The following is a 25,560-nucleotide window of genomic DNA, read 5'->3' on the forward strand; positions in this document are numbered from 1 at the left end:
ATGCTGAATGACCCTCAATTTGGGTTGAATCTCAGAATCACAGGGAAGGCACATTGAAGAGTGCACAGACCACATGCGTGCACCCACACCAAGGTCCCCACACACCTCCCCGCGCCACTCCAAGTCACACAGCAAACTGCTAAGCAGAGCCCCTGAGCGTGGTAGTGTCCCTTACAGTCCACCAGGAAATAAGTCCATCTCAAAGACAGGAAACAATAATACTAGAAAGTGGCCACACTGATGTGGGCTGAGTTGAGAAGTCAGCCAGGACCCTGGGCAACCCGCAAGCCAGTGAAGACCAAAGACCCAACTGCCCCTGAGCTGGGGACCTAGCCCTGCCCAAGAAGTAGTTGCTGCCAGACTCATCTGAGACAGACAGAGAGGCCACCTTGGATTCTCCCCTCCACTATAAGGTGCAACCCAAAAGGAAGCCAAGAGACACAGAGTCTGGGAATGTCAGTGTGAGGCCAGGAATGAATGCTAGGCTGCCAAACCATGAACAGAAACAACAGGACAAGCTGTCTTGAGCCCAGGCGTCCCATTTCCCATCCCTAGGTACTTGGATCAAGATACTAGCAGTGTGGAGAGTGGGTGGGAGGATTGCTGTCATGTGACTAAGCTGGTGTGGATGGTTTTGGGAATGTGTGTGACTCTAACTTGGAAACTGTGTATACGCCTATTTAGGTTTACATTATTTCTCAAATATCCCTGTTGTCTGCTTTATTGGTTTTCAGTCATCTCTCATTGTAAGTGGTGCACAGAATTTTTTAAATGTATCAGGAAATTAGTTTCCCGGCACTGTTGTCAGATTTCTCATCTAGTGACATGAAATCTGACTACCATTAGAATTTTAAAGTCTGAAACATTTCCCTAGAAATAGCACAAAAATTTGGTAGAATGTTCTTGAAGAAACCCCAAATCAGGCTAACATAGTTGAAAATGCTCCAATGAAACTTCAAAAGGAAGAACATCTCCCAGGTAGTTAATCCAAGATTCTCTGTCTCTTAATTGCGATCTGATTTTCTAGATTCTTGTGTAAAGTATGCTCAAAGTCCACACAACAGGGGATTTTGGACAGTGCTTTTAATGGCCAGTGATCCCAACAGGTCTGTGGAGGTGCAGGGCAGCGCTCAGGCCTTGCTCAGTTTCTTCTTGATGAAGTAGCTCACCAGCCGCTGCGGCCTCTGCTGGTACTCGGTGAGCACATTGTGAGGGCTGCTGATCTGGTCCCCTTCCAGGCGGTTCAGGAGGGTGACACACACCACGGCCGCTGCAAAGGGAAAAGACCACATCAAGGCAAGGTGCCGGGGGTCTGACAGTTCACAGGGACGGAATGAAGGACCCATGAGCTCTGAGGAGCAGCCTCTCGGCCTCCTCAGGAAACCGGGCTGCCCGTGCAGTCAGGCGGGGGCCAGAGGATGGAGCGCGGGAGGGAAGGCGCTGGTCCAGGAGCTCGGAAGGCTCCTGCTTCTCTGACACCACCCTGCCCTGTCCCTCCCTTATTCTTGTGCCTCTCCTTCTAAAAGGAATTCCCCATTCCAGGACCAGCGCAGGGCTGCAAGCACCACCTTGAAAGGCACATTTTGGGTGAGGTGACAAGGGGATTCTGCAGAGCTGTGAGTTGGCCTTCAAGGGTGGCTAGTACCTTGAGGGTAGATGAACCACAATTCAGAAAGTCAAAGCACTTTGGAAGCCGAGTTTTTTATAGAGCTGGTGGCAGGCAGCCTCATGGGGCAGCAAAACCTTTTTGTCATTTTTCCTACGCAACGACACTGAGAATCCTGCATTTTGTCATGTGACAATCAAAGGACATTGAACACAGGGCTGTGGGGACGACATGTATGTTCAGAAAGTGACTTGGGGGCAGGGGAGACAGAAGCCAGAAATGGGTACCGGGGTGCCCCAGGAGGAGGGGCCCCAGTGAGGGGCTCCAGGAGAGCAGAAGTGAAGGAAGGATGCTGCGGCTCATCGGGTGCCGCCTACCTTGGAGGCCGCAGGCGCTGCACATGGCGGCAAACACCGAGGACTCCATCTCAATGTTGCGGACGCCGGCTGCGTAGGCCGCCTCCAGATACGCCTGCTTGTCCTTCTCCGTGTAGGAGCAGAGTGCCCCATCCAGACGGCCTTGCCCTGAGGCACACATGGAGACATGAGAACCACATGCATGTAAGAAGCTCCTACAACACATCAGCGCCACGATGCCCAGAAGGTCACAGGGACAAGCAAGACCCATCCAGGTCCTGCCTAGGTCCACTCAAATGGGTCATCATGGCCACCATGGGAGAGGTGCAACTGAGACAGCAGCTTGGCACGTAGAAATCCCAGCTCACAGTGAGAAGGCAGGATCAGGGGATGGACCAGGGCTCCCTGGCTGAAGGATGCCTCCTGGTATCCACGGCCTCACCTTCATAGAAGTCCAAGGTACACATGGTGTTCCCCACCACCGCGGTGAACTCGCTCAGCTCTGCAGAACACAGCAACAGCTCCTGCACCAGCTTCTTGTTCAGGTCCGTTTTCCGGATGACCCGCTTCCCCAGCACAATCTGCTCAAACTCTGCCTTGAAGCAGGTATCCACTGCCTGCTCTGTTATGACCACGGTACCGGGTTCCAGACCTGAGGAAAAAAGCAGACATCAAGATATGCAGGGTGTAAAACAACATAAAATAAAAGCGGGGCAGCCAGGAAGCACACAGCAGAGCACATAGAGGAAAGAAGCAGATCCACCCGCACACCCAAACACGAAGCATCCAGTACTGTTCTCAAATACACAGTGACCCATTTTCCCATTCCACTTTTTTTTAAGCTATGAAAGTAATTAATGCATGATCATTATGGACACTATGGAAGAGAAAGGCACAAAGAAGAACACAGAGGGCTGGGTGCGGTGGCTCACGCCTGTAATCACAAGCACTTTGGGAGGCCAAGGCGAGTAGATTACCTGAGGTCAGGAGTTCAAGACTAGCCTGGCCAACATGGTAAGACCCCATCTCTAGTAAAAATACAAAAATTAGCCAGGCGTTGTGCTGGGTGTCTGTAATCCCAGCTACTTGGGAGGCTGAGGCAGGAGAATCACTTGAACCCAGGAGGCAGAGGTTGCAGTGAGCCAAGATTACGCCACTGCACTCTAGCATGGGCAAAAAGAGCCAACTCCACCTCAAAAAAAAAAAAAGAACAAAATAAAAATGGCCAGGAACCTTCGGGTACTTTGTCCCATGTTTCTTGCTTCCATTCGTTGTGATTTCCCACTGTCGTCTGTCACTGAACCATATACCATGATGTGTTTCATTGATCCCTGTTTCCCACCTTGTTAATATTTAAGATTTCAGGCACATACTTGAAAAGTAAACCAGCAAAAGGCAGACTGGAACAGTATAATGAAGTCCCACACCCTAAACCCAGGTGAACTCTGACCAACTCCTGACCTACCTGGCCTTCCTCTCAGATTGATGCATTATCAGGGTCCAGTGTCTGTGTTCTGGGCATGCCTTCCTGGAGTAGTTTCCTGCTTGTAGGGACACTACTCTGCTCCTTATTCTTTGTGTTATAATAATTTTAGATGGGATTTGACCATTGTTATGGACCAGGACTGAATGTTGGCTTCCCCCTCAAAATTCATAGGCTGAAATCCTAAACCCAAAGGTGATGGTTTAGGCAGCAGGGCCTTTGGGAGGTGATTAGGTCATGAGGGTGGAGCCTGCATGAGTGGGATTAGTGCCCTTATAAAAGGGACCCCAGAGAGCTGCCTGCCCCTTCTGCCATGTGAGGACACAGGGAGAAAACAGAGCTCTACAAATCCGAAAGTTAGCCCTCACCAGACACCAAGTTTGCTGGCTCCTTGACCTTGAACTTCACAGCCTCCAGACTATGAGAGATCAATTCCTGTTGTTTATAAGCCACCTGGTCAATGGCATCTTGTCTATCAACCTGCAGGACTACAATAACTATGATCCGTTTCTGATACTTATTTTAATGCAAAATTGGTTTTCCTAAACATGTGGGAGGGAACAAGAAGTCAGATCTTTTCCAGAGCTCCCAAGTCAGTTGTTTTCATGTAACGTTAAAAAACACGGCCGACTGCAAAGACCTTTGCTTCGCTCCCCACATGTATCTGAACTCCTCTTTCCCTTGCTACTCCTGCGGCTGTTCTGGGCAATTCAGAGTCTCCTTGCAGCAGCTTCTCCCAGCACCGAGGCTGGAGCTAGAGGACAGCGTGGCTGATGCCTTGGCGAACCCACAGGGCCTGGAGTGTTCAAGCCCCTTGGAATTCCAGCATCACTCACATTGGGACACACAGGCCCCCGCCAGTGTCAGCTGCCATCTTCACCATGTCCCCTGCACCTTTCTAGGAGCGCCTGGGACTCTTGTTCTCAGCTCTGTCCATTGCCCTGAGCTTCCCCCTGAGCAGCTGCCAACACAACCCAGATCTTGAGGTCTTTTTGTCCCCACCCATTCATACTTTGGGGTTTGTGAAGAGAGCACATCACCTTTTATAATCAACTATGTCCAGGGGTTTTTGGTTTTCGTCCCTAGTTGCTCTTTCCATTTTTACAGAGCAAATGAAGAAAATTCAAAATCTATACTACTCCCTCCAGAATTATCTGATCACTGTTTTAAAAATCACTCTAGAGCAAGAACTCAAGAACCATTCGCTAGAGTTCCTGGCAGAGGCCAGCAAGCTCTGCACAGCTGTTAGTGTCAGGTGGGTGGCACTGGAGACTAAGTCTGCAGGACCCACACGGCTCATGGCTGTTGGTGCGTTGTCCTAGGGACAATTTCACTAACCTTGGAATTACAGTCACACAAACACAGATTGTATGCATCAATCTCTCTATATAACAAAAAGAAAAGAGACAAGATAACATATTCAAAAGATTTGGGTCTAAGGCAAGTCCCCTTTCAAAGTCAGGAAGGACACTTAAATTCTAGAATTGCTGCAAATCCTAGATAGTCCAGACCCTAGACAGCCTGGAACAAGTACACACAGGCCTAGCCAGCAGCGTCAAAGCTCAACTTTCTCTAGGGCATGTGCAGGCTTCTCCCCTGAGCTCCAAACACCTGGATGGGAGCAGGAATCGCTAGAACCCAGTTTTTAGCAGAAAGAATGGCACAGGGTTTGGAACCCCAGAAAGCGAGACTACTTATTTAAAACAAATCTGCCTAACAGACAATTCAACAACTTGTTAGCTTTTGCTTTCTCGTTAAATCTCATTCTTTCTTTGCCATTATTGTGGGGGTTTTTTGTTTGTTTGTTGTTGTTGTTGTTTTTGAGACAGAGTCTCACTCTGTCGCCAGGCTGGAGTACAATGGCGTGATCTTGGCTCACTGCAACCTCAGCCTCCTGGGTTCAAGCAATTCTCCTGCCTCAGCCTCCCAAGTAGCTGCGACTATAGACATGCACCACCACACCCAGCTAATTTTTTGTATTTTAGTAGAAATGGGGTTTCACTATGTTGGCCAGGATGGTCTCGATCTCCTGACCTTGTGATCCACCCACCTCAGCCTCCCAAAGTGCTGGGATTACAGGTGTGAGCTGCCACCATGCCCGGCCAACCATCTTTGTTTTTTAAAACATCTTGAGGACAGGGACATTTTAAGCTAATTTAAGGACACTTATCTGAGGTTCATACTGCACCTCTCTCTTCCCCCCTTTGATTTTCCTGTGGCTTTTCTCATAAGGTGCTTCAAATCCCTGCAGGATTAGGGAGGAGGAAAAGTAAGCCAAAGAAAGGAGAGAATGGAGAAGAAGGTGAATTAGAAAGAATAAGAGAGAATCAAGCAGACAAGAAGGCACAAAGTGTGTAATCCCAAAAGGATGAGTTTCTCCCATATGCATGGTGTGGTGCCCTTCTGCTGCCTAGCTCTGGGGTTGGGAGAACGGGTTGGACAAAACAACAAAACAAGCTTCTTTTCACACCTCCTGTTAACAAGCTTTCCTTGAACAAAGCCAAGAAAGGAACTCTTTGTCTCTAATCCCACACCACATAGAAGCTGCCTCGGCATGCCCCGGTCCCTCATCCATTCACAGGGCAAGAGGCCCCTCTGCAGACCTTACCTATCCCACCAGAAGTGCCAATGCGGATGATAGTGACGTCGGAGCACCGGGCATAGTACAGCAGCTTTATGAGCTCATGCAACATGATTGAGATAGAAGGAATGCCCATACCATGCTGGAACCAGGGAGAAACACCCGTGTTAAGCCAAGGTTGTGACTTTGTCAATGTTCTGGCTGACGTTTCAAGGGATGTAATTCAATCTAACATGCCCATTGTCATAGTGATGGAAGATAAACTTCTTAAATATACATCTAAGAAGTAGTAACACGTTGGGAAACTTTAAAGTGTATGCAAAGCTGTCAAAGACAAAACCCCATTTGATTGACACAATTTGTCAAATAGGTAACAGCTGAGGACCCAGGGGCTCAGCAGGGAAGCAGCAGTCTGCTATTGCCAGGTAACAAACAGCTCCTTCTAGCATTTGAATCCCTGCACAAATACCCACCCTATTCCCCCACACCCCTCCATAGGTTACAGTTTTATCTCCTTTCTCTTTTCTCCCTACACCCTCTGCTTCAGCCAAACTAAGTAATCAGCTGGTTTCTCAGCCCACTGGACACAGGATGCCTTGCTGATCTTGTACTTCTGTCTGTGCCTTTTCCTCTCTTTGGGGTCTCTGCATACCTCCTTCTCCTGCTCTCCTCTTCAGAGCACCCCCCCTAGTGTCACATCTTCCATGATGCCTCTCCCCGGATGGCCTCAGCACTTTCCAGGGGCTGTTCCTATGGCAGAGCCATACAGTAGAGGCATCCCTGCTAGAATCGGTCACAGAGCCTTACACACAGGAAAGGCTTGCACAGATTATCAGTAACTGAATAATGCCTTGGTTCCCCAATGTGTTCTAGCTGGTTGACATAGCTAGAGTCCTCAGCTGACTGGAGAGGTAGGGGTGCACGTCTCAGCAAAAGGGGTTCCCTTTCCTTACTCTGCAGCTGTTCATTTATATGGCTCCTGACAAAGAAAATCAAAACTGAAAAATGAAAAGACTTCTATGGTAGAATCTGGAGATTTCTGTGTTCACCATGCTCACTGCTTAAATCAAAATGTGTTTTGAAGTAACTCACTGTGAGGTGGCAGAGGGGATTAGAGGCCTGGTACTTTGAGGCTCTCCTTCCATCCTGCTCCAGGCAGGGCACCCCCTACTGTCCCTCCTCTATACCCCAAGCACTCTAACTCCCTGCACCTGCCACCCTCACACTGTGTAGACACACAGCTGTGTATTTGCATTTGTGTACTTAGTCTCCCCTGGAGACTGAGCCTCAAGGGCAATAGCCTGGGTTCAATAATCTCTGAATCCCAGCTACTGTGGGCTCACCCTGCTCCCAGCCATTTACAGTAAGCAGGTGTTAGGGGACCAGCTGTCTGTGTGTGCAGAGGGGTGGGGCACAGGGCCTTGCAGAGCCTAGAGACTGAGCACAAGGGAGGGCAGGTACTCACACTGACAGACAGCACCGGTCCTACTTTATACATGGCATAGCGGTCAGTTCCCGCACAGATGTTGGGATAGTCTCTACCTGGGCAGTCAAGGCCCAGCTCTGCACCAACGCACCTGATGAAGGCTTTCATCCGGGAGGGGCTTCCGCCAACACACACAAACTGCAGCCAGAGAAGAGAGACCCCCATTAGTGCACTGTCTATAGCAGAGGTCCTCAAGTGGGGCCCCTCGACCAGCAACATCAGTATCACCAAGGAACTTGCTAAAAATATAAGTTCACTGGCCTTACCAGGACCTGCTGAATCTAAGGGGCCCAGTAATCTGCTTTAACAAGCCCCCCTGGTGAGTGCTTAGGGTGGGCGGCCAAGCATCAAAAGGCAGTCAGCTCCACAAACGCAGGAATCCAGACCCTTGCTCTCTCTGAGGAGGTAATTCCAGGTCCTTTGCATCCTCAGCCCCCCTCAGTCATGTAGAAGGCAGCTTGTGGAGAGAGCCTGGGTTTGAAACAGAGGGAGCAACTCCTCACTGTCCCTCTGTGATACCAGGGCCCCACAAAATGGGCTACTGATCACTCTCTCACCTGGTTACCTGAGTGCCAAATGGCCAATGCTTGGGAAGAGCCAGCCGAAGCCTAGAAGAGGCTCAGGAAGTGATAGCTATTCTGGGTGGGTCTCTCTCAGAGAAGTAAAAACTTTAATTTGCAGAACGTCATGTAAGAAAATGTTGGTTTTGAAAAAAAAAATTGTTTTAAGTGAGTAAGTTTTTAAAGAGTTTGAAGATGGCTGGGCACGGTGGCTCACACCTATAATCCTAGCACTTTGGGAGTGGGCAGGCAGATCACCTGAGGTCAGGAGATCCAGACCAGCCTGCCCAACATGGTGAAACCCCATCTCTACTAAAAAATACAAAAATTAGCTGGGCATGGTATCATGTGCCTATAATCCCAACTACTCGGGAGGCTGAGGCAGGAGAATTGCTTGAACCCAGGAAGGGGAGGTTGCAGTGAGCTGAGATCACATCACTGTACTCCAGCCTGGGCATTGAGAGTCCAGCTCAAAAAATAAAAGAAAATGAAAAAAATGAAAAATAAAAAAAAAAAAGGTTTAAGATAAAAGAAAATAATTATTCTCTAAACATAAAAAAGAAAATTCCATAGCCTGGAATAAAAATCACTGTGGAGTAACTTAATAGGATGAATGAAAATTTAATGAATTAAAAGCACATGGAAAGTTGTCCACAATTGGAAACCAACACTATCAAAGAACAGGATGATTGATAAGACATAGCACCATTGTTTAATTATGATCCCATGTAGCAGCATTGGATTCCAGGGTCCTGGCGTATTTTGATTTTTAATTCTATATGTCAGTTCATCTTTACCCATTAGACATTTCAAAGTCCTATGTTAAGATAAATCAGAACTAAGCAACTTAAGACTTTGTAGAAAAAATTAACTGGAAGCTGCATGAAGCAAAATAAGACATTAAAGGCAATTAACTAAACAGAATATCAATAACAAGATACAATGACTTTTATTTACTATCCTTTGCTTCCCTAGGAAATGTTTACATCTTTCTCTTCTCTCAATGAAGCATTAGGAAGTTTATTTTATATATTGTTTCAAATACATAGGCATGCCCCATGTAACGATGTTTTGGTAAGCAAGGAATCACATATACACAACAGTGGTCCCAGAAAATTATATAATACCATGATTTTACTGTAGCTTTTCTATGTTTGGATATGTACAGATACACAAATGCTTATCACTGTGTTACAACTGTCTACAGTATTCAGGACACTCACATGCTGTAGAGGTTTGTAGCCTAGGGGCATATGGCCGAGGCAAGTAATAGGCTCTACCACCTAGGTTTGTGTGGTTACGCCCTACGTTGTCCACACAACGATGAAAGACCTAAGGCTGCATTTCTCAGACCGTATTTCCAGCGTTAAGCCATGCGGGACTGCTCTAAATTTGCAAGAGGTGAATTAGGGAACAATTTGGCACTACTTAGGATAGTTTTACTTGGTGGTTCACATATTTGAAAGTTAAAAATTTGCAAAACTTTGGTAAACATTATGTCTGCATAAACCTGTTGGCTGTGGCCTCTCCAGCATTTGTGGGTTGGTCTACCTGTATGATACAAGGGGAGGTTGATCTTAAGACAAATTCCAAGGTGTCAACACCTGGCCTCTTACCTTCACATCTCCAAACAAGGCTGGGAAATTGTGTCTGCTAGTGGCGAGATTGAAATGATAGAGAATGTCTTCTTTCATTTTTGCTATGTTTGGATTTAAAAGTCTGACGGGACAATCACTGTTAAAAAACAAGAAAGTGGAAGGCTTATAGAACATCAGTGCCCATTATCACAGAAGTGCCCTATGTCACACACGAGGCTCATGGTGGGAAAGGCTCATGGTGGGAGAAGGACAGGGCCAACTCTGGAAATAAGACAACCCTCACATTGCCAAGGTTCCCACCTGCCTCCCCTCTGTTCTTCCCCCTTCTCCTTCCTCTTAACCCCTGTTGCTCCCGCGGCTCTGTTTGGAGGGCAATAGGGATGAAATCAGAAGAACACACAAAAGTACACAGATGGAAATGTTCAGTCTACCCATACAAGGAGTAGAGAGTATAGCCAGTTGCTCCTCTAATCAAGTTCATTCAATGTAAAAACTTGACTTTATTTTAAAACTACTATGTTTACCATAGGAAATACGAACAAAAATAAAAACAAACTCTAATCCTACCTCCCAGAGATAACTTTTCCAATCTGCATACCTTCAATTTGTTTTTGTTTTGTTTTGTTTTGTTTGTTACACTAGCTACGTCTTCTCGGTACAATATCCAATAGGAGTGACATGATAAGACATCTGTTTATCTGCTAGAAAATGTACATGTGGCTCATGCTGGTCTAGAGCAAGCATCAGCAAGCTTTTCTTCATAAAAGGCCAGGCAATAAATACGTGTGGTTTTGTAGGTTGCATGGTTTCTGCTACTTCTCAAGTCCACCGTAGGCATGTGAAAGCAACTACAGATAGCACACAAATGAGTGAGTGTGGCTGTGTTCCAATAAAACCTTCCTTACAAAACAAATGCCCCAAGTCTAGATGAGTCCATCTCAAGCCTGTCAAAGTCTCCTAGAGCCAGCCTCAAACACACCTCCTTCAACAATGTATCCCTTCCGAGTCCTAGAGATGGGCGGGCTCCCTTACAGGAAACCGAGGCAGACATGGAACCCTGATGTCAGAGCAATTGGGGACCTCTTTTTCTTCCTTCTGAGTCCGACTTTCTGCCCTGAACCCCATGGTCATGTCTCCTCCTCAATCTAACTCATGAGAAAAGAAAAAGATACAAGAGAGGCAGGGTCTCAGCTGCCACGGATTTGGAAAATAACTGTTACATAAGGGAGGTACCCCCTTCACAGACATTGTCCATTCTCTCCCCACACGATGCTTGCTACAGCTTATCTATATTCTAACACTGATATACACAATTAATGTAATAACTTTACCTCCAGCAACAATAACTTCTGGAGGCCATGACCACATCTTATTTATCTCTGAATCCCACGGAACACACCGCAGACAAGCAAAACAAGGTTGAGATGGACCCATCCTGTTTTATTTATTTCATCATTTTATCAAATCCCTATTTCTATCTGGCACGCATCAACAGCAGACACCCAGGCTGCAAACACACTGGTGGCCTACACCTGACCACTTCCTCCTTTCATGCCCGTCAAATGTTCCTTCCTGTCAATTCCCCTAGAGTGGGGCCCAGGTGAGCTCACACCTGAACATTTCCAAAAGGCTGAAACAGAAAACGTAAGTACAAAAGGTTATACACAGAGACGGGGAGATCTCTGTATAAAGGGACGGGGGCTAGGTGACTGTTTCCTGTAAGGGCAGGCAGAGACTGTGCTAACTACACCAGCGAATCCGCTGAAAACCCTGCTCAGGAAGGCGCAGCAGGCTGCCTGAAGCACAGAGCCACACCCACCTGCCCCTAAGCCCACCTCTTCCTAACAAGCTGTGGGGCGGTCTCCAGAATCAGGGTTCATTCTACTCTGGGATGTGGGGCAAGGCCATTTATCAAGGGGCCAAATCCAGAATCACGTGTGGTAAGGACCATCCTTGAACTTTTTTCTCAGAAAGCCTCTTTGATCTCCAGGCCAATCTGAAATTCTGACAATCCGCACACCCCACAGTATTTTAGGATCCTTTAGTGACAACTATTTTTCATGTAAGTAACATTTTCATTCTCCTTCTTCAGGATGTGAGGAATACACAGAGTACAACACAGAAGGGCTAAGAGTCATGCTTCAAAATAACAAAACAGGATGTGATTAAGCACTTTGTCACATATTTCAAAATAAAATACTTGTCTTTTCTCCTTGATTCTGAGAAATGAAGAAGAAGGAAATAGGGTGTAACCGTGAAGACAGGCAATGATTTTAAAACATGAAAATGTGGCCAGGTGCAGTGGCTCACTCCTGTAATCCCAGTACTTTAGGAGGCCAACACGGGTGGATCACTGGAGCCCAGGAGTTCGAGACCAGCCAGGGCAACATGGTGAAACCCTGACTCTACAGAAAATGCAAAAATTAGCCAGGCATGGTGGCATGCACCTGTAGTCCCAGCTCCCTGGGAGGCTGATGTGGGAGGATCACCTGAGCCCAAGAGGTTGAGGCTGCAGCGAGACATGATCACACCACCGCACTCCAGCCTGGGTAACAGGGTAAGACTCTGTCTAAAAATACAAATAAATAAAAATAAAAAAAGTAAATTTAACATGTGCCATAATGAACCAGTAGATGTCCCAATTTATTTTTTGAAGGATTTTAAAAGAACAAGTCAGAGACATACTACTTGGAAAAAAATATTTCTCTAGTCTACACATAATTTCAAGTGACTTTCTTCTGCTTTATTCTATCACTTTATTCATCCAGCAAATATTCATTGAGCATCTACTATGTAAAAGAAACATGTGAGATGAAAGAAATGAAAACTATCTGGGTGCAGTGGCTCATGCCTGTAATCCCAGCAATTTGGGAGGCTGAGGTGTGCAGATCGCTTGAGCCCAGGAGTTTGAGATCAGCTTGGACAACACAGTGAAACCCCGTCTCTATGAAAAATACAAAAATTAGCCAGGTGTGGTGGTGCATGCCTGTAGTCCCAGCTACTCAGGAGGCTGAAGCAAGAGGATCACTTGAGCCCAGGAGGCAGAGGTTGCAGTGAGCTGAGATCACACCACAGCACTCCAGCCTGGGTAACAGGGCGAAACCCTGTCTCAATAAAAGAAAAAAAGGAGGTCGGGCACAGTGGCTCACGCCTGTAATCCCAGCACTTTGGGAGGCCGAGGCAGGCAGATCACAAGGTCAGGAGATCAAGACCACCCTGGCTAACATGGTGAAACCCCGTCACTACTAAAAATACAAAAAATTAGCCGGGCATGGTGGCGGGTGCCTGTAGTCCCAGCTACTCGGGAGGCTGAGGCAGGGGAATGGTGTGACCCGGGAGGCGGAGCTTGCAGTGAGCCGAGATCGTGCCACTCCAGCCTGGGCGATAGAGCGAGACTCTGTCTCAAAAAAAAAAAAGAAAAGAAAAGAAAAAAAGAAAAAAAAGAAAGAAATGAAAACTGGCTTCTGATTCCAAGAGTTTATCAGCAGGGAAAAGAAAGCAGGATCAACCTTTATATAAACTTGCCCAAATAGCTTAGGACAGGCACATGTGGAGACAAGAAGAGAATGAGACAGGGGAGACACAGGGGCCTGGGGTTCTGGGGAAGGGGAAGAGGGAGCGCTCTAGAAAATGCTGGCTGAATCTCGCACCAGTCAAGCATCCTGTGCTGGGTGTACTGAACATAAAGATGAGTACGATCCAGTTCCACTCATGGAAGGTTTTTGACTTGGGGTAGAAATGAAATTATTAATAGCTAGCACATATCAATTCATTTACTATTCTCAGTATAAACTAAGTACCATCAGTAACCCCATTCAAAGTCCAAGGTCACATCCTTCCTAAGAGGCTGTACCCCTGAGCTCTACACCTGACTGCCTTTCAGCAAGTGGAACACGATTAGCAAATAGCTGATGATAAAACAAGGGAGGGTAAAATAATTGCTAAAGAGAGGGAAGGGGAGGAAGCCCGCATTGAGTTGCTTGGCACTTGGTGTGCCGGCCCTGTTTTCTCCAGCCTTCATTTCCACCACTCCCCTCCGCCCCCACCAGCCTCCTGCTGGGCCTCAACCTCAAGCCATGAGCAGGAGGAGGGAGGAGGGGAGCTCCAGAAACTGGGGACAAGGCATTTTTGGCTGTCAATGACTGAAAGTACCAGGAAGACTATTAGTTCAATTAAAAAATAGTCACTGAGGTGGGGCACAATGGCTCACGCCTGTAATCCCAGCACTTTGGGAGACTGAGGTGGGTGGATCACTTGAGGTCAGGAGTTCGAGACCAGCCTGGCCAACATGGTGAAACCCCATCTCTACTAAAAATACAAAATTTGCCAAGCGTGCTGGCTTGCACCTGTAATCCCAGCTACCTGGGAGGCGGAGGCACCAGAATCACTTGAAACCGGGAAGGTTGCAGTGAGCCGAGACTGCACCACTAACTGCACTCTAGCCTGGGCAACAAAAACAAAACTCCGTCTCAAAAAAAAAAAAAAAAAAAATCACTGCAGGGAATGTCCACAGGCACCAGAAACTCCAAAATGGACACCGGGACTTCTGGGGAATGGAGGAGGAGAGGGGTATTATCCATATGGAATTATGACCTGGGTATGCAGCTGTCACATGTGAGACTTCAGAGAGGTCTCAGGGAAGTTACAGAGGAACAAAGGACCAGCAGAGCAAGGATGGCCAGAGGTCACCACAACCCTGGGTGGTGCCAAGGTCAGAGGCCACCAGGACTGGGGAGAGGCCATGGCGGCAGGACAGAAGGCCTGCCCAGGTAACCCCAGCAGAGGTGGGAGACAACTGGGTGGGGGGGTGAGAAAATAAGAATAATCAGCGGATTACAGTTCACATAGGAATCAGAATGAAGACAAGAAATTCTTGCTTTTCTAGCAATGCCTAAGCACAAGCGGTGTCATGCCAAGCATACTAGAAGTATGACAAACTGCAAAGAAATAAGAAGGCATTTAAGATTCAGAACCAAGGCAGAGCTGAGTGATAAGCAGGGGATTTTGGTTAAGCAAAGTGGCACATAGAGGAAAAACCTACTAGACAGAGATTTGAGCAGGGACTTGCCTGGTTTTCTGAAAAAACATGTCCTAAGAATCAAGAGCTGAGGCCCCAGCACCCGACCCCAGAGTTCTTTAACCATTTAATTTACGAACCTCCTGAGTCATTAATCCCTCCAGGCCTCAGTCTCTTTCACAAGCATCACATGTGTTAATATATGTCAAGTCCTTAGAAAAATGTGTGGCACAACGTATGCTCTATAAACAACGCAACCCAACCCAACCCAACCCAATCTGGAATGAAATGGAGTCTTACTTGTGGCTTTCAGGGTTCTCTGCATTGGCTCCTGTGGCCGCCATTCTGTCAACTGAGGCAAGACCCTAAGGAAAAAAAAATCACAGAATGGAGTGAATCCACTCAGTAGAAACCAAGGTTGTGCAGAGCCCCACTAATATGTAGAAAGTCAGTGCAATGAAGTGGAATTCCTTACACACCTGATATGTGTGTGGACTGTGTGAGAAATAGAGAGGAGAATGTGTATGTGTGTTTATAGCGTTGCTAGTTTCAGAGAGGAGGTGGTGAAAATGTGCCAAAAGCCTAAGTGGACAGGCACCTCACATCTCCAGAGAACCTGTCCCCTTTATGCCTGTAAACCCAGCACTATGGGAGGCCGAGGCAGGTGAAGTCAGGAGTTTAAGACCAGCCTGTCCAATACAGTGAAACACAGTCTCTACTAAAAATACAAAAATTAGCCAGGTATGGTAACAGGTGCCGGTAATCTCAGCTACTCTCAGGAGGCTGGGCAGGAGAATCGCTTGAATCAGGGAGGCAGAAGTTGCAGAGTGAGACTCCATCTCAAAAAACAAAACAAAACAAAAACCTGTCCCTTATTCCCAATTTCCCAGCCCAGCAAGTCAAGACTGACTGACCCAACACACCACACCTCTCTGCCTCCCTTTTCTTTTTCCAATATAGTGTCACCCAGGCTGGAGTGCAGTGGTGCCATCTCGGCTCACTGCAACCTCTGCCTCCTGGGTTCAAGCAATTCTTCTGCCTCAGCCTCCTGAGTAGCTTAGACTACAGACACCCACCACCACGTTCAGCTAATTTTTGTATTTTTAGTAGAGATGGGGTTTCACCATGCTGGCCAGGCTGTTCTCGAACTGCTGACCTCAGGTGATCCACCCGCCTTGGCCTCCCAAAGTGCTGGGATTACAGGTGTGAGCCACCGTGCCCAGCCAAATGCCTCACTTTTCTAGACTCTCAGATGCTCTTCTCTAGCATTCAAGGACAGCCAGGGGAGTGGGAGGAATTGGGTCAAAGGTGAGGAAAAGGTACCAGCTCCAGGCGGGGCAGTGGGGACAGGGGACCACCATGGGAGGGAGATGGACTGAGGCTGACCTGAGTCAGCCCACAGCCTCGCCTCCACTGCAAAGCCCCATGAAGGAAAACGTGGCGTACCTGCAGTTACTCCAGTAGGGCTCATTAGTCAGAAATCCCCAAGACCACTTCTCTGTGTGGAGAAGGGCAGGGTTCTGCCAGAGCTCTTAGAAGGAGGGTGAGACTCACGTTTTGAACTCAGTTAATAAAGCAACAAATCCCTGAATGCTCTGTAATGGCCAGGCCCCCAACTCCCTGGAAAGCCTTGCAGAGTGGACAGGATTAATGGCCAGAGGAGGAGAGTGAAGCACTGAGTCTACGGGATGATCCAAGCTCATAAAGACACCAGTAGGATTTGTGAAGTGGAGCTGCTTTCCTGAGGTCAAGGCATTGTTTCCAGCACGTGGTTCTCACCTTCGTAACTCAGCAGTCTCTTGTCACCAAGCTAAAACCCAAAAGGTCCCTTTTTGGACAATGGGATTTATTATTACCATTATATAGTGATCATTCCCAGCAAATCTTGAATGCCAGGGAAATTACAGTTGTTAGGTGTGGAGCAAAAATGTTCCCTCCAATTGCTGCCTTAAATCTCTCCACCAGGCTTTCATTTTCCCTTAGCATTTACACAACACTTCTTTGGAAAGCCTACTGCAATCCAGCTAAGGAGCACTAAGAAGGGGAATAAGGTGTGGTGTTGCTGATTTTTTTTTTTTAATTCGACACTTTATTTTTCGCGTTTTAGAAACAGGGGCCATGCAGGTGGCCCACGCCCTTAATCCCAGCACTTTGGGAGGCCAAGTCTGGCAGATCACTTGAGGTCAGGAGTTCAAGACCAGCCTGGCCAACATGGTGAAACTCCATCTCTACTAAAAACGCAAAAAAGTTGCTGGGTGTGGTGGTGCACGCCTGGAATCCCAGCTACTCAGGAGACTGAGGCAGGAGAATCGCTTGAACCCAGGAGACGAAGGTTGCAGTGAGTCAAGATCGTGCCACTGTACTCCAGCCTGGTGAAAGAAGAAGACTCTGTCAAAAAAAAAAAAAAAAAAAGAAAGAAAGAAAGAAAGGAAAGAAAGAGAGAGAGGAAAGAAAGAAAGAAAAAAAAGAAAGAAAGAAAGAAAGAAAGAAAGAAAGAAAGAAAGAAAGAAAGAAAGAAAGAAAGAAAGAAAGAAAGAAAGAGAAAGGAAGGAAGGAAGGAAGGAAGGAAGGAAGGAAGGAAGGAAGGAAGGAAGGAAGGAAGGAAGGAAGGAAGGAAGGAAGGAAAAGAGAGAGAGAGAGAGAAAGAAAGGAAGGAAGGAAGGAAGGAAGGAAGGAAGGAAGGAAGGAAGGAAGGAAGGAAGGAAGAAAGGAAGAAAGAAAGAGGGTTTCACTCTGTTACCAAGGCTGGAGTGCAGTGGTGCAATCATAGCTCGCTGCCGCCTCAAATCACTGGGCTCAAGTGATCCTCCCATCTCAGCCTCCGAGTAGCTGGAATTACAGGCATGAGTCACACCACCAGTGTAAAGGGAATGAGTTTTAAAAGAGGTATCACGCCCTGGTCCCCGGTTCACCAGGGGCCAAATGAAGGACAGTGTAGGGATGAAACTTCATGAATAGGCAGAGCTACCTCTCCCTACATGTGTGGAAGGAGGAGAGAGGAGCCAGAGCAGTGCTTCTCATCAAAAGGCCCTACAGGAGGATCCTGGGGCATTGGCATCTGGTCATGATTTCAGACCTTCTTCAGGATCCATTAAGCAGACCTACCCACTGAGGGAAAAAGTAGTGTTTAGGGTCAGGCAGAGAGTCCTGGTCCCCAGGGCCAGTTTCTGTTGAGCAGGAACATTCTCCCGTAAGAGTGGCTCCTCTGAAGAACATCCCCTCTTACAACCTCCCCCAAAACTCTGTCTCCTCCAAGCTGCTATTTTTGTCTTTAGGAGTAGGGAGCTAATGGGAGGGAGCAGCCCCCCAGTGAACTGGGCAGGGGAAGAGCTAAGAAGTGAGCTCCCTTGGGTCAACAGCTGAGAACATCCCACTGAATCAGAGACTGCTAAGTGGCTCCTGGAAAGCTCTCCAGAGAGAATCCAACCCCATTTGTAGAAAAGGAAACCCAACCAAAGACAGAACTTCCTGTCTGGTCTTGCAGAGTAAGGATGTTTCTCTCTAGGTTCGGTTGCTTTTCTTTACTCTGAACCAGAGAAACCAAGACCACATCAGCGGATAAATCAGCTCCCTTGTCCAGTCATTGCCTTCAGCTGGCTCCTTCCTAGTGGGCTCCAGGGCCCGCCTCACTCTCTCTTTCCCCTTGCAATCTTAGTACCTGTAGCATCCCCCCTCCTGGGTGTGAGTGTCCCAAGAGCTACCTTCTCTCCACTTTTCAGTCCTGCACTCAGGGAGGTTCTATTTAACCACACCCATGTAGGCAGAGAAAGTTGCAGATGTCTGCAATGCTCCAGTTGAAAAGACCCTGGTGTTGAGGAAGATGTCAGACTGGGCTGATTTTAGAAAACCTTTCTCCTAACATTGTACCACAATGTTCTCCAACTTCTGTAAGGAAATGAAATTCAGTTTCTCAACAAGTCTTCTCTCACCGCTCTAGAAAGTCATGCTCTTCACTCCCCTCCCCACGTAACAGGAGAGTTTTGCTGGTTTTACCTGGGCTGCAAATTCTGCCTCCCAAGGAAATCCTAAACCTGGCTCAGGATTTGGTTCCCTGAGGAGGAGTCTTTTCAGTGATCACCTGGGGTTCCCCTACCTATTACCAGCCAGATCCAGCTTACTAAAAAAAAAAAAAAAAACTGAAGATGTTTTTACCTTTTTTTTTTTTTTTTACTTTTAACCCATTGAACTCAAATCAGATTGGTAAGTTACTTGCATAAATAGCTTAGTTTGTAAACATTTAAAATACTTTCTTGAATGAACATATTTCAAACGCAAATGTGTGTGAGAGAGAGAGAAGGGAGAAGAATGGTGTTTATCTTTAGGGAAGAGGAAAACCTAGAAGTTTCATTTTCTGTTATATATTTGATTTTTGGTTTTTGGGTTTTGTTTTGTTTTGTTTACAATAAGTTTGCATTAATTTTAAGATAAATAAGGTCAACAAAAGTCCACTTTGACAAAAAGCCCACGTAAAGAAAAACTAATTTGTCCTTCTTAAATGAAACATGAATGCCCACCAGTGCTGAAAGTATTGGAACCAAGAATAAAATGTGTGCTCGATAAACCTGTGCTGAATTAAAACGGTCTGCGGTGATGAGGTTTAATGCAGAGGACCAGAAGGTCAGGGTGGCCTCTGAAGAAAGAAATAATGTAAGAGTGGCTGAGAAGTGGGGAAAGCTTGGGCCAAAATGCAGATGGCAAACAAACTGAGAGGCGGAAGAGACAAAGGCTTGCCCTGGGAATGGCTCAGCAGAGCTTGTAAAAACCCAGAGTAAGACATTCCGTCTATTCAAGGAAGTCACAAAGTTTTTTAAAGACTCGCGGTTACAGCCAATGAATGGAACCACTGGTCTTTTCAACCCAGAAGACCCCAGGAAGGTAGAAAATGAGCCAAGGAAAGGCCAGGCAGGGGACGTTGGGGAAAGGAAACAGGGATGGAGAATCAGAGACGGAAGTGCAGAGACAGGTCACCCAGGCGCCTGGAAACTGCCTCCAAGGCCTTCACGGGAAACGGCCTCTTTCTACTCCGGATCCCAGACTGTGCTTCTTTGAAACTGACCGTCAGAGAACAGCGGCTGGAGGCGGACAGACGTCTGCAGTGGGAGCCGCAGTGGGAGGCCCTCCAGGCGTTCCAGGCAGGGGCAGGAAGACTGCCGGCGAGTCACCCGCGACCGCGAGTCACCTCACCAAGCCCTGAACTGGAACAGGAGTCGAGAAGTGTCGACGAGCTGCGGAGTTCCTTGCTTCTCTTGGCCCTATCAGGTCCAAGAACAGGTTGCCATATAAAAGAATCGTAAAGGGACCTCCTTCCCCATGCAAATTATGTCATATAACGCATATGACTGTAAAGTTTCTCTGCGGAGCTGCCAGGTAACTCGATGCCAATATTTTATGCGGTAACATTTTGTTAAATGTTGACTCGATGGCCACTTGACTCCATCTTAACTGAGGGCTCCCGTAACAATCATCCTCCAAATGAAATTTTACCCCCTCTCCCTTTAAAAGGCAGTGGGGACCAAAACATCACTTGGTCACTGAAGTCACCAATTCCTTCCTCTTATCTGGGGCTCCCAGCACAGTTTTAGGGGTTCCCGCACTGCCTGCCCGGGTTTGGGCGCGAGAAGCGCCCGCCTGCGCCCTGCGGGACCTGACCCTGCTGGCTCTGCCTCCACCCTCGCAGCACCTCGGCCTGGTGGGCTCCCCGCCCGGAGCCCCGCGCGCTCGGTCGCCGGGACGTGGCAGAGGCGGGCACGGGGTGGACCCAAGGAAGCGCGTCCCGCCCGCGCGCTTCCCCCCATACCCACCTGCCCGGCACACATCGGCCCCAGAACCTCCCAGCCGCGCGCACGCCTCCCCGCGCAGCCTTCCCGGGCTGCTCTCTGCTCCTTCTCGCAGCTGACAGCCAGGGTGCGCCTGAGCCTCCGTCACCGCCCCTACCGGTAAGTGGGCAAGTCGCCAAGGCAGGGGACGGGCCAGCCTCCAGGGAAGAGAGAATGGCGGGAACCGGGCCGCGGCGAACTCACCGCTCGGTCTGCGCAGAGACCCGCTACACCCGCTGCGCCATCCTCGCACGGCTACACCGGCGACAAACACTATGCTCCAGGGCAGGCCGAAGGGGCAGCTCTCGGGAGGCTCGCGGACTACAGGGCGAGAGTCTGTTCGCCGGAGCACTCGAATGAAGGAACCTCTTGCCAGGTGAAGCTCATAGGGAGTCTGCGAGCGCCCCGCCCTACCCTGGGGTTACCGCTTGGCTCAGGCCCCGCCTGCCCTGGGCCGGCGGACTCGGCTGACCGCACCCTGGGCCATCCCGCTGACAAGCCCCGCCCGCCCCCACCTTCCTCTGCTCCTCCGGCCCCGCCCACCCCCACCACCCTACACCTCCCACCCTCTTCCCACCTAGGTGCCGGGAGCCTCCGCCCTCACTTGCTTCTACCCTCTGCGGAGCAGTTGGGCAATTGTCAAAAACCAGCAGCCAGTTCTGTTACTTATTAAACCGCCCCTACTATAGAGGAAATCTCCTTACCCACGTGATCCTAGCCTGGGGTGGATCTGGGGCGGAGGAAACCCGGCTAGAAGCGGCTCTAGGAGTAACCCAAGGTCACGCCGCCAGGCAGGATCCCCGGTCTGTCTGTCTGGAGGTGGCCCCGCGGCTGGGGCCAGCGGAGACAAATGCCAGCGTGGAACCAGCCCTGGCCCAGTGGTCGGGGATGTGGAGCTGGCACTGTCACCGTGTGTACCCTCTATCTCTCTGGACGGCCTCCGCTTCCCCCGCGGAAAGTTTCTCTGGAACCTTCCTGATCCTGGGAGTTCCCCAGCTGGGGCAAAGCCAGGAGCTCGCCCGAGGAAGGGAAGTGACTCATTCATTTAGAGTCGCAGCTAAGTGGCAGAACTACCTCACACCGGCGCTGCACTCTGACCCCCAGCGGCCAGACCCGCCTCTCCCCGGCCGGTGCCCACTCTCCGTCTAAGACGTCTTTCCTGGTCCTCTCCCTGCTTCCCGAACGCGCACTCTGGTGAGAGCACAGAGCCTGGGAAAGAAGACGACCTAGCGGCCCGGGCTGCCCAGCACATCTGTTACTTGCTTCCTAAAGGGAACTCCAGTTCCTGAGAAAACATGGGGTTGGACCAGGAGTGGTGGCTTACGCCTGTAATCCTAGCATTTTGGAAGGCGGAGACGGATGGATCGCCTGAGGTCAGGAGTTCGAGACCAGCCTCCCCAACATGGTGAAACCCTGTCTCTACTAAAAATACAAAAATTAGCCGGACGTGGTGGCATGTGCCTGTAATCCAAGCTACTAGGGAGGCTTAGTTGAACCCAGCAGAAGATGCAGTGAGCTGAGATCGCACCATTGCACTCCATACTGGGTGACAAGGGTGAAACTCCATCTCAAAAAAAAAAAAAAAAAAAAAGAAAGAAAGAAAACAAAAGACAGAAAGAAAACGTGGGGTTGACAGCTATGGCCTGTAAGCCCCCATGCCCCGGAGATTACGTTTTCCTTCATTTCCAAGAGGCTGCACATGAGCGGGGAAATCAAACCAACACCAAAGACTTCCTGTGTCAAAAGACAAAATTATAACCAATTTAGTTTAAAGATCTCAGTTGGCTTTATTTTTGGTTCTAGGCTCAGGCAGTGCATCATTACGTAGAACAGAATAAGTGTTCCAATGAGCTGAGCAGAGGGATTTGGCTTTATAGACAGACAGGAAGGGCTAAAGAAGGCAGAAATGAAGATCAAAAAGCAGATGGGTCTTTTCAAAATTACTTTCCTTGTAAGGCAGGGACAGGGAGACGAATAATACAGAATAACTGATTAGTCAACCTCAGGTTACTTCAGGCTACCTATTTTTGTGTGTAAGAATTAAAGAAGAGGGAACTTTATTATCATGTGGGCTTGTTAACCATGGAGGGTGTCCAGGTTCTTGGCATCTCGAACAAAGAATTGAACAAAACGCACAAACAAAGCAAGGAAGGGATGAAGAGTTTCATTGAAAATGAAAGCACGGCCGGGCGCAGTGGCCCACACCTGTAATCCCAGCACTTTGGGAGGCCGAGGCGGGTGGATTACGAAGTCAGGAGCTCAAGACCAGCCTGACCAAGATAGTGAAACCACGTCTCTATTAAAAGTACAAAAAAAAAAAAAAAAGAAAAAAAAAATAGCCGGGCACAGTGGCAGGTGCCTGTGATTTCAGCTACTTGGGAGGCTGAAGCAGGAGAATCACTTGAACCTGCGCGGCAGAGGTTGCAATGAGCTGAGATCATGCCACTGCATTCCACCTTGGGTGACAGAGTGAGACACCATCTCAAAAAAAAGTAAATGAAAGTACACTCCACAGTGTGGGAGTGGGCCTGAGCATAGGGGCTCAAAGACCCCATTCCAGAATTTTTGGGAGTTTCAATATCCTCTGCTTGGGGTACACGCTATGTAAATGAAAGAGATGACGCAAAGTTACAAAGTCATTTACTTGGCCTACGCAGAGGCTATTTCCTGTCATAGCTGAAGTGTGAATCGGCCTTATGTTCCCTGCCTCCTGACCCTGTTTTCCTGCCTCATACTGAAGACTGAAACTGGCCTGGTTAGGAAGTTGGCTATTCTCTCTCTCTCTGTTGATTTCTCAGAAGGTAGATTAACAACTTAGTTTTAGTTTTGTTACCGGAAAAGGGTCCCAATCCAGACCCCAAGAGAATATTCTTGGATCTTGCACAGGAAAGAATTCGGGTCCAGAGTGAGTCCACAGAGAAAAGTGAAAGAAGAAAGCTTATTGAGAAAGTAAAGGAATAAAAGAATGGCAACTCCATGGGCAGGGCAGCCCCTAGGGCTGCTGGTTGGCCTCTTTTTTTTTTTTTTTTTTTTTTTGAGACAGAGTCTTACTCTGTGGCTTAGGCTGGAGTGCAGTGGCACGATCTCAGCTCACTGCAATCTCCGCCTCCTGGGTTCAAGCGATTCTCCTGCCTCAGCCTCCCGAGTAGCTGGGATTACAGTCTCCCGCCACTACACCCAACTAATTTTTTGTGTTTTTAGTAGAGATGAGGTTTCACCATGTTGGCCAGGCTTGTCTCAAACTCCTAACCTTGTGATTCGCCTGCTTCAGCCTCCCAAAGTGCTGGGATTACAGGCATGAGCCACCACGCCCAGCCGCTGGTTGGCTATTTTTATGGTTATTTCTTGATTGTAGACTAAATAAGGGTGGATTATTCATGAGTTTTCTAGGAATTCTTCCTTTTAGAACATATAGGGTAACTTCTAGATGTTGCCATGATATTTATATACTGTCATGGTGCTGGTAAGAGTGTCGTCTAGCATGAGAATGCATTGTGATTAGTGAATAATGAGCAATGAGGATGACCAGAGGTAGCTTTCCTCACCATCTTGGTTTTCGGCAGGTTTTGGCCAGTTTCGCTGGCTTCTTTACTGCATCCTGTTTCATCAGCAAGGGCTTTGTAACCTGTATCTTGTGATACCAGCCTGCCAACCTCCTATTTGATCCTGTGACTAAGGATGCCTAACCTCCTGGGAATGCACTCCAGCAGATCTCAGTCTCATTTCACCCATCTCCTATTCAAGATGAAGAGTCTCTGAGTTGACTCCTTCTGACATATTTCCTGGCTCTACCACACTTAGGATTAAGGCTTCCCTTGTAAAAGGGAAGAGGGAATAACCGAATAACCCGCCCCTTTCTTGGGAAACTCATGAATAATCCACCCCTTGCTTAACACATATTCAAGAATAATCGTAAAAAGTACCCACCAGCAGCCCTTGGGGATGCTCTGCCTGTGGAGTAGCCACTCTTTTATTCCCTTCCTTTCTTAATAAACTTCCTTTGACTTTACTCTGTGGACTCATCCCAAATTCTTTCTTGCAGGAGATCCAAGAACTTTCTCCAGGGGTCAGGATCAGGACCCCTTTCCAGTAATAGTTTGGTGAACTGAAACTTTAACATGGGTGACTTTACGTTTATTTTTATTTTTAGTCTTGTCTTTTGGGGCCTAGTGCAAGAGCTTAGTCCAAAACAATGGCCTCCTATAATTTGTGTTTAACATGTGTCAGGTTAAAACCCTGTCAGTGTGACAAACTGGAAACAAAATTGTGTTGGGCCGCTACTAAACCACACTCAAAATGCCTGGGTCATCAATGTTTCAAGCAGAGAGCAAATGCAGCCCACCAATGGTCACCTGGAGCAGCAGCTGCTAGAAGCAAGAAAGTCTGGAAGGGACCCAGGGCTTGCAGGCTCGGCCAGCCTCCCCCTGCTCCTCAACAAGGCCTTTGGGCTCTTTCAGAAATACAGTTGGCCCTGAGCTCTGAGAGGTGGGAAGGGGAGGGGCTGAGAGGCTGAAGGCCAGGCCACACCAGGCAGTGACACCCCACTGCCCTTGAGATTTCTCAGATCTGAGTAACTTCAAACTATTTGAAATTCTCCCAAAGTTAATGTGTCTGCCTAAAAGAAAGATGAGACAAAATTAACATAGAGAGTTTATTTGTGCTCAGATTGAGAGCTGTAGCCCAGGACACACTTCCAAGTTGCCTTGGGGAGTGCTCCAAGAACAAAAAGGAGGCCCAAGTTCTTCAAGATAAAAGACCAATTTGGGAGATGGGGTGATTACAGAGTTGTCAGGAATCCTCACTGGTTTATGGAAAAAACATTGGTTAGTGATTGGCTACACAGTGTTGAATTATAGGGTGGATGACATCTTATGACTAATTGGCCTCAGTCTAGAGCCACATAGCAAGTGGCTTCAAGAGGTAACTATTTAGCTGAAGGGAGAGTGAGCCATGACTGTTGTTCCTTTCTAAATGTTCTCTGGACCTGATAATTTAAAGGGGTTCACCTTCCTCAGGAAAAGAAATGTGTTTGGTGTTTGTTTGTTTGTTTGTTTTCT

General features: G+C 48.0%; 1 protein-coding gene across 4 annotated transcripts; it reads right to left on the bottom strand.

The window, feature by feature from the left end:
- Positions 1 to 1,068: 1,068 nt before the first annotated feature.
- UPP1 (uridine phosphorylase 1) lies at positions 1,069 to 21,571 on the bottom strand. 4 transcript variants are annotated; one of them, XM_007981359.3, is made up of 9 exons: positions 21,208 to 21,571; positions 19,744 to 19,939; positions 14,988 to 15,052; positions 9,689 to 9,806; positions 7,492 to 7,650; positions 6,054 to 6,168; positions 2,405 to 2,614; positions 1,984 to 2,130; positions 1,069 to 1,270 (listed from the first exon to the last, which is right to left on the bottom strand). In XM_007981359.3, the coding sequence occupies exons 3-9, from the start codon at positions 15,029 to 15,031 to the stop codon at positions 1,131 to 1,133; spliced, it is 933 nt and encodes a 310-aa protein (XP_007979550.1). In that variant the 5' UTR covers positions 15,032 to 15,052; positions 19,744 to 19,939; positions 21,208 to 21,571; the 3' UTR covers positions 1,069 to 1,130. The 4 variants fall into 4 exon arrangements, with proteins under 4 accessions (XP_007979550.1, XP_007979549.1, XP_007979552.1 ...); XM_007981358.3 differs by lacking the exon at positions 21,208 to 21,571 and adding an exon at positions 20,708 to 20,939; XM_007981361.3 differs by lacking the exon at positions 21,208 to 21,571 and adding an exon at positions 20,489 to 20,607.
- Positions 21,572 to 25,560: the final 3,989 nt, after the last annotated feature.

This window comes from Chlorocebus sabaeus, chromosome 21 (assembly GCF_047675955.1).
Source record: "Chlorocebus sabaeus isolate Y175 chromosome 21, mChlSab1.0.hap1, whole genome shotgun sequence".
In the NCBI taxonomy this organism is placed as follows: domain Eukaryota; kingdom Metazoa; phylum Chordata; class Mammalia; order Primates; family Cercopithecidae; genus Chlorocebus; species Chlorocebus sabaeus.